Source organism: Manacus vitellinus, unplaced genomic scaffold (assembly GCF_001715985.3).
Source record: "Manacus vitellinus isolate BGI_N305 unplaced genomic scaffold, ASM171598v3 scaffold_9_pilon, whole genome shotgun sequence".
Classification (NCBI taxonomy): domain Eukaryota; kingdom Metazoa; phylum Chordata; class Aves; order Passeriformes; family Pipridae; genus Manacus; species Manacus vitellinus.
Window position 1 is genome coordinate 7,513,208 of NW_021940917.1, and position 9,199 is coordinate 7,522,406.

General features: G+C 40.0%; 1 protein-coding gene across 1 annotated transcript in view; it reads left to right on the forward strand.

The window, feature by feature from the left end:
* The window catches only part of GRAMD2B (GRAM domain containing 2B), a 43,010-nt gene extending 36,011 nt beyond the window's left edge, over window positions 1–6,999 (forward strand). Inside the window, exons 12-14 of the mRNA XM_018086125.1 lie at window positions 315–416; window positions 2,189–2,282; window positions 5,726–6,999. Coding sequence (XP_017941614.1) covers window positions 315–416; window positions 2,189–2,282; window positions 5,726–5,767 — 238 coding nt within the window. The 3' untranslated portion in view covers window positions 5,768–6,999. The remainder of the gene's footprint in view (window positions 1–314; window positions 417–2,188; window positions 2,283–5,725) is intronic.
* Window positions 7,000–9,199: the final 2,200 nt, after the last annotated feature.

The following is a 9,199-nucleotide window of genomic DNA, read 5'->3' on the forward strand; positions in this document are numbered from 1 at the left end:
TATATATATATATATATATATATAAGCCTGCTGGGACTGGCCTTTTATATGCAAGGGGTCTTTTGATTCAGGAAATGTTTACAGTATTTAAGTACTTGCAGATTCATTTTTTATGTCACTTAAAAAGCCATACTCAAGGCTGAGACTTTCATAACTGTCTGAATGCCAGTGATTGTGTTCCTGAAGTGTTTCTAAGAATGATACCTTTATTATTGAACATGTACATGTAACAATTTAAGTGGCTTTTAACATTAAATTTGTCGGGTACTACTAAAGGTTCCTTAACTGATGTACTTTATTCTTCTCTCTTGCAGTGTTTGTATATTAATATTTTCTACCTTCTACATGAGATATAAAATCAGTGTCCTGGAGGAACGTCTTATGTCCATCACATCCTTTGATTCGCATATTAAGGAGTAAGATACAGTCTTTAAAACATTCACTCTGGGGGTTTAAAGTCTTTTTCAAGTCTCTCTCGTGTTCATCTATTTTCTTCAAAAACCACTGTAATATTGTAGTGCCCATGTGATCCTTTAGTGTTCTGTAGTTCTTTCATCTAGCCCAATCTCATCTTTTTGTTTCAGACTATTAGTACAAATGTGATATATTGTGGTGTACTGCTGTCTTTAGAATATTTCAGATAGCTGTGGGTAGCTTCACTGTAAACTGCTGAAGTGAGCAGCTCCTTTCCAGAGCAGTAATCCTTGAAAATGGTGTGACTTCTGTCTTCAGTCTTGATGTCATTTGATTAGTCTAAAATAATAGAACATACTGCATAATCTTTGGCCCAGTACATCTGTCTCACTTGTGTACCATTTTCTAAAGCTTTGGGCTACCTATATTCTCTTTAGAAACTGATATCCTGTCTTGCTAAAGTAAAAAAAACCTACACCAGAAAACCAAACCAAACAAAAATCCAGACACACCAAGAGACAACAGTTCTTTGTGTATTTGAAGGGGAAATAGGGAAAGGAACCACCGTTCCATGAATAGTTCCTTCCTGTAGCTAATCCTGGCTATCATCTTCCCCTGTGGTTAGTTTGTTTGTTTGTTTTGTTGTTGTTTTGTCTCCATGTTTCATAGATAGAAAATATGCAAACATTAAATGGAGAGGCAATACAGAGGCATGTGTTTTCCACAGCAGTTTGCCACCAGAACTTGTGTCGGCTTCTTGTACCTGTCGTAGGACAGAAGGCAGTTAACTGGATACTGCTGAAAATACTAATCAGTTTATTGAGCTTTGCATTAGCTCTTCTCCCCTTCTTTTAATAGATTTTTTCCTGAGCTACTCTAAAAAACATGGCTTCAAAAGTCATTTGTAAAGTCAGTGCAAAACCTGTAGCCACATGCAGCACGAATGGGAATGCTGACAACTGGAGAAGCACCTTATGAAAAAAGAGAGGGAAAATAAAATTCAAGACTGAGCTGACTCAGGCATCGTGGAACTGTCTGCAAAGTGTTTCAGACCTATACCAAGCTCCTAAATAAGTGTGCTTTTTAATTCAGCTTTCTTTGATGACCCATCCATGAAAAAGCATGTCGCTCTGACATTACACTTTCGGTCATATCGAACAATGACTGGCCTGCTTATGATCCAACTGCTTTCAGCTGTCATCTGTGGAAAGCTGTAGGACTTGAGTGCATGTGTGAGAAGAGAGAGCTAAGCTCTTCATAAAAAAGGGATAGGAAGGAAACGGTTCTCTATCTTAAAGGGGTTTGTATTTATATGTTACCAGCAATGCAAGGAGCGGGGTAAACCTGCCTCACATAGTAGGTGACGTCAAAAGCCTTTTTCTCACTTCTGGCATATTTTTATTAACAGAATGCTGTGTCGCTCTTCAGAAACTCAAGACAGTCCCGTTTCTGGTGTTCTAATCCCAAAGAGTAAAAGATACAGGAAGGAAGATCTAATGTGCACTTCTGCATTCTCAAGGGGGTGGGCTTTTTGCTTTCCTCCAAGTCACAGGATGTGGAACTTATGCACCTTTTCAGTGGAAATAGCAGTAAAGTTTTACATCAAAACTTCTGGAGAATGAGACCACATAAAGAAGTGACTTAGTACTTTGTTTGTATTAACAAGTACAGTTCACAGTGTTGCCACTGTGTTGCCTTCTATAGGTGAATCCCAGTTCTGTTTTCCTCTTTTTTTTTGAGTCTGTCACACTTACTTTTTCATTCCGTTTGACAGAAATCCAGTGCACCAAGGTTTGGGATCTCATCTGCAAATTAATGCTGATGCCCTTTGTGATGAGTTAACTGCCAATCTTGTGAAATTGGAAAAGGTAACATCCTATGATATAATCAAATGCTGATAGACTAATCAGGTTCTTGCTATGTTTCTGTGATCTGTTATTTTGAAAAGTGTCAAGTTACCTCCAGACTTGATACCAAAAACTGACACATTTTCTTAGACAAAGGACTGGTTTTTGAACTACAAATTAACCCAAGTATAATATTGGTATGTGTAGAAATTTTACCTTGACCTGATGCTTATAACTAGGAATACTGTCCCTGAAGTGGACACTTCAGGAGTGATTATTACATGTGGTGATCTCAGTTCTTCTTTTAATATATCAGGGCTAAGGATTTTTAACTTTTGTGGCTGTTTGATGAATTTTCCTGTTTGGGGCTTTTTTTTGAGTTTTGCTTTTTTGATTAAGAAAAACAATGCTGACTTTCATATAACTGCAAAACTAAATGAATTTGGTGACTTAAATTGAAAACTATACATAACAAGAGGGTGTGCACACCTTATTTCCACTTCAGGTGTTGTGGTGTGCTAACTTTGGCCAGCAGTCAGATGCCCACCCAGCCACTCTCTTACTCCCCTTTCTTAGTGGGGCAGGGGGAGAAAATAGGAGGAGAAAGCTCATGGGTCAAAATAAGGGCAGAGAGACTGCTTACAACTTACCATTGCAGTCAAAACATACTCGACTCCGGGGAAATCAATTTAAAATAGTACTAAGTTAAAATAGATTTGAGTATTGATAAGCAAGGACAACATAGAACACCCATCCTCTCCCTTGCGCCACGCTTAACTTGACTCCTTTGCTGCTGACTCCTAACCCGCATGGGGCTAGTGGGGGGATTACATTCAGTGCATAACTATTTTCCCTCTTCTTCTCTTTTCTTCACCTATTTTCCCCCTGCTGCAGTGCGAGCTCCTCCAAGAGCCCCAGTTCTCAGGAAATGCATGCTTTGGCATGGATTCTCCATGGGCTGCGGTGTGGACATCTCTGCCATGAAGCACCTCCTCCCCCACCTCCTTCTCAGAGTTTGGGGTTTCTTTTGCTGTTTCCCATCCTCTTACTCTCCTTCTGTCTCTGTGTGGCATTTTTTCACCTTTCTAAAATACTTTGCCAGATGCTCCACCACCATCATGGCTGGGTTGATGCGGTGGGTCCATCAGAGGCTGCTGAAATGTCTGTGTCTAGCACGGAGCAGCCCCTGATTCTTTCCCACAGCTGCTGCCCCTGCAGAGCTCGTCCCACCCTGCCCCCAAACGCTGATAAATGCATCCAGTACAGGTATATGAAATGTTGCGTGTTGGGAACACATACGAAGGCCAAGAATGACAAAAGTACTGGTGGAACAAAACCAAAAGTTACTTGAATTCCTATGTGCTTAAGTCACATGGGATATTTTTGCCTCTGTTTCTAAAACTGAGTCTGTGCCAAGGTCTTTCAACACCTTTTTTCCCCAAACCAAGTTTCTCAAATAGCATAAAGCTAAGATTATATAATAACACCTCTGTGGCACAGATTTTAGAAATACTGCCAAAAAGGAGTTTCTTCCCCACATCTTCAACCCCTTGTCAGTGGAAATCTAGAGTAATGCTATCATTACCCCTCTCTGTGCTCTGAATAATAACAGTGTGAGTACAAGGGGAAAATGCTTTCCAGATGGTTACCAGATAGAATCTTTAGCCAAATTAGGTCATTTAAGAGGTTACTGCTTTCTAGCTGTCTGGGACAGGCTGGCAAGATGGTTCATGGGAGGCCTTATTTCAGTGGGAAGCCAGCCAGCCAGCCCTTTGCAGCAGGGCTAGGCACTTTCCCATTCCCTTATATAGTCTCTGCTTGGAGACACAGTAATAGGCAGCTGGATGGCTGGATCATTCAGCTGTTCCCAGAGAAGTGACCCCCCCTTAAGTTGTGTGGTTTTTTCATTTGGTGTCTACAGGATTGGACCCTTAAAAACTTACTTGACAGCTGTTCAAGACAGTGAAGTGTTCTGCATACAAGATAAATCAGTATTGCCCGTAGCTGCATAATGCCACATGCTGGTTCTCTCTAATCTAGATGAGCAGTGGTTAAAACAGAATGTTTGACCCTACTCTTTGTACTGAAAAACTGGTAGAAATCTAATAGCTTTTCGTTCTCTGAGCAAAGTTACTACAGTTGCTTAACAGTTTCATATGCTTTAGTGAATAGTGGTGCAGCAGCAGAGGTGGTGTAAAAAGTTGCAGTGTAGCTTGTCGTCTCTCCACTTGCTTCTTCTGTGAGCGCAGCACTGTAAACTGGAGCACAGAGATTATCTAGATTGAAAACTAAAAACTACTTTGCAGTTAAAAGATGTTCAGTGCAAGAGTATGTTGCAATGACTTTTTCAGTGTGACCTTGTGATTTTTACAAGCTCTCCTTTATGCCTGGAGCCAAGAACTACCATGGCTTACCAAAATTCTGCTAATTTGGCATTTAATTTTATTTAACGGGTTGTTGAAATGCACCATGTGTGTCAGAGGATAAAGTGTTAAATGGGGGGGGGGAAATGTGTCTTAATATTACTCATTCCCTTATGCTAACTGATCTTGTTAAAAGGAAATTAATGTTTGTGTTGTAACTCTTAAAAAATTAGGTACTTCTTACTGTTTCCCTTTCCCCAGAATACCACTCTTGAAAACGGTATGCATCTGGGATAGAAATCATGAAGTAGGATTAAAAAGTGGTATCCTTGAACAGGAAGTAAAAAGGCTTCTCAGATAAAAGCCTGAAAGTAGCTGGGACTAAACCTTCTGTAACCAGTGACTGTGAGTTACTAAGATACTGACATATCGACTACTTGTGTGCCAGGGGATGTGACCTACTATATTCCCCCCTCTCTGCTTTTAAGGACAAGGAGAGGAAAAGTGGAAAAATAGGCTGTGTAAAAATAGGTCTGTACAAATTATCCTCGAGGATGCCACTGGCTAGCATTGCCTTCAGTGTAGCTGAGAGGATGACCTACAATCAGTGGACTAAGCCTGGCAAATGGGACACATCTCCTAATGGTTAGAAGACCTTATTTTGCTGTGCACACATCATAGAGGAAGCTGTTACAAAACTGTTTGAATTATCCACTTAAACCATAGAGCTGTGACTTGGAAGAGGCCTTTATCAGATTTGGATCAAGCTCAAAATAATTGGTTTTCTTGTCCCATTGCTTCAAGCTGGAATTTTATTTCTATCTTATTTTCTCATACCTAATGAAGGAGAGAATCTGTAGGAGAAAATTGCAGGAGATACTCATAATATAAAAGCTAGGTATTGTGGTGGTCAGTCGTATCTAGGTGTTTCCTTTGATGCTAGTGCAGGAAACATTTAACAGGAATACCACTGGTATGAGTAGGTGTGACAGAATTAACATTCACAGAGAGTATATTGAAAAGCATGTCTTGATTTTATTTTTTATTTCAAATACAATATAACACTTCTTGTGTCCCCCCGTTTCCTTCTCTTTTTCTAAGATACAGAACAACTTACAGAAACTTCTTGAAGATGGTGAATGAAACATTGTTGTTCTTGGACTGCTTCAAACCTCATTCTTCCATCGTGACAAACAGTTCCAAAGGAGCTCTGCTGGCCAGAGTTCAAGCTTCTTTATTTTCAGTCCAAGCCAAGCTTAAACTACTGTAAAGCTCATGTCATAATGCAAAAAGTCAGTTTATTCTTGAACGTATATCTATATGTTTTGAAAACATACATGGTTTGATCTACATGTATCTATGTGTTTTAAAAATATGGGGATTTTTCTTTCTCTTTTGTGTGTGAATTAGTGGACTTTATAGCTTGCTTGATTCTAGACTTGCTTACACCAGTGCAAACCTGGTCCATATCCTTTTACCTCAACATTTGCTTTATGCCTGTTGTCATACAAATGTAAATGTGAAGAATTTCAGTCATGACTCATGTGCTGAAGTGCTGTGTGAATGAGCAGGTATCTGGTTTAGCTTTGGTTATGGAACGGTGCTGTGCTCTTCATTTTTACTTACTTCTTTGCACCCTGACATCCCAAAGATCAGAAAATAGATGCCTCTGCATTTGGGTGTGCAAAGTCCTGAATGTTTGAGGCGTGCTCAGTTCTCAGGTGCTGTAGAAAAGCTCAATTTCACCTTCTGTGACATTGTATCACCACTGAGGGTAAGGTCTGTTTCTGCTGGGCATTCAGTTTCTATTGGAGTAAAGCTTGAAATCTGTATGGATTTGCCAACTTACAATCTAGTTGTTTATGAATGGCAGAATGGGTGTGACACATCTGCACAATTTAGAAAAGCCACTTGGTTTTTTTTGTCCACTCTTTGTCATCTCTGTCCTTTACGTTAGTTGGTGTGAAGACCCTCAGTCAGCTTTCCTTGGAGTTGAATGGGGTTTTGGTTGGCTGAGCAAGTGCAATTTATACTCCAGTTAGTGGAAATCTAGCCTTGGTATGTGACTCCAGGGACTGGATATTTCCACATAATAGGGACTGGCAAATTAATGGTGCAGCAATATAAACAATCAGTAGAATGAATGATAAAGTGGACACCTGCTTTGTTTTATCACATACTATTTTTTTCAGAGTGCCTAAGATGGGGATTTTTAGCTTTCTGATTCACCAAGCAGGCTCATTAGTTTTTAAAAGCAATATTTAGGATAATAACAACTACTATCTATAAAGTAACAGTATTGTTTGTAATATGCTATGCATTTTATAACCATTTCTGTGAAATGTACCTACTATGTTTAAATAAACTTTTTTAAAGCAAGCGACTTGACTGTAATTTGAAAGAACCCAATTCCATCCATCAGTTTTAGTCAAAGGTCATAATTATGAGGCTTATACCTTACAGTACAAAGTTTGTGCAAAACCCAGTACACAACAGAAAGGGTTAGGAACTGTATTCTGCTACTGTCCTTGCTCAATTGTACATGAGATCTTCCCAGACTGCAATAAGAACACTACAAGCAAATTTGGCCCCCAGAGTTTTAAGGAAATTTTAATAACTTTCTCAAGGTCCTCAGGCTTCCTCCTTGAAGGATATGGGATGAGTATTGGCATGCTTGGGCAGCTTAGAGAGCCCTGTGTGCTCTAACATGGCTGCCTGGCACAAGATTCCACCAGAGCACAGTATGTAAGAAATCTATGATATTTGACTGTTCTCCCTATTGAAGCCTTTGCTTCCTCAACTATCGTGGCTTTATTGGAAAAATCAGTTTCACAAGAAAAGTGTTGAAATAAGTAGGTTTATTTTTTTCCTTCTTTTTTTTCTTTATCCCTGCTCTTTTCTACAGTTACATAGCTTATGTAATGTTTTGTACTCTGACCTCACTCTCTACCTTCTCTACTTCTCTCCCTTGAATTCTGTATCAGTAACAGAAGTCTGTAGCTCTGTTTATGGTTGAAAAATTGATGCCACAAGTCACCTTTATCAAAGGAACTATAAGAAAACTTGATTATATCCAGCAGCTGAACTGAGTTAGCCAGTTACTCCATTATGTTGGAAACTGTGCTTTGCTATAGGAGAACAAGGAGGGATATAATATTTGGCATGTGCCTATGCATATCAGGCAGGCTAACTCCTTATCATTAGCCATAAGTGAACAAAATAATTACTGGAGGGAATGAGTAATCAGAGGTGGAAGTGTGCCCTTTAGCCTGTTACTGCAGCGTGCCAGGGGAGGTGAGTCTGGACAAAGGTGTAATGGTGTCCTTCAAACAGAGGAAAACAAACTAAGCTCCAGAGAAAGAATTGTCTTGTGACTTGGAGGTCATGTGAGCTCACTGATGCAATTCAGTGTGGCCACTTCTGTTGCTACCCTCGCCCTCCTTTTGCTGGAGGGAGGAGAAGGATGTCCTTGGGAATGTCACCCTTTTCAGGTGTCGGTGTGCAGTTGGGCAGTGAGAAGTGCTGAGGTACTTCAAACAGAGCGTGTGCAAGACCCTGCACGGACAAAGTTTGCAAGCAAGTGGAGTGATTTAAATCCTGTGATTCAATCTTACACATAGAGAGGAGGGGTTTTGCCCCAGTCGTGTTTGAGAGGAAAGTACCAACAATGGTAAGCAAGGAAAATCTGCTTCCTGTGAGGCTGGGAGTCTGTTAAAGAGTAGGGGGACTTCTCCTACCATCTGTGGTAGTGCATACAAAGGCTACGAGGAGGGCTTTTACTTTTTGGCAAAAGTGCAAGTTTGCAGAAATAGGAAAGATGTGTGACTTCAGGGAAGTCAGAAATCCACACAAAATACTTAGCACACACTCCTAATAATGAGCATTCATAATTTGCCGCATAGGCTGCATAGAAATCTGCTTTAAAAAGCCAACTTTAAAAATTCTTCCATGTTTGTTTTTCCAATTTTATCTGTTTGTTGTCCTTCACAGCATAGAGGCTAGAAAAACAGCTAAGTTCCACCAGCCTTGAAGGACCTAATAAGAGTACCAGGTTCTGGGAAGATACCTTGAAATTGCAGATGAAAGGCAAGAGGGGCACATCACTAATGTTTTCTCTAGTTGTGGTTGGTGACCCAGTATTTTTTTCTAAACAGTCTTAGCCCAACCTTCTTCAGTTCATAAGAATGCATCCTGTAAGGGAGAAGAGGCAAAGTAAACACTGCTTGATTTTCTTTCTTAAAAAACAATTTTGAGGAAACTCCAAAGACACTTTGGTGCTTGTCAGCAAGAGCCATAGACAACACCTTTCAAAGTGGACTTTGAAAGGAACTCCTGACCTACTGAGAGTAATTTAAAGTGATTTTCTCCACTTCACTGGTATGAACGTATACCAAATTGCTGATAGTTGCTGGGTAGAGGGGAAGGGATGACAGAAGAGAACATGGAAGTATATTATAGGTATGACTTTTTAATCTTTTGGAATTCCTCTTACCTTCAGGCTGCTGTCAATGGAAAGAGTCCTCCTTTCCATTTCTCCCCTCTTCCAGATTCATGGTTGCCACTTTCTTGTGCATT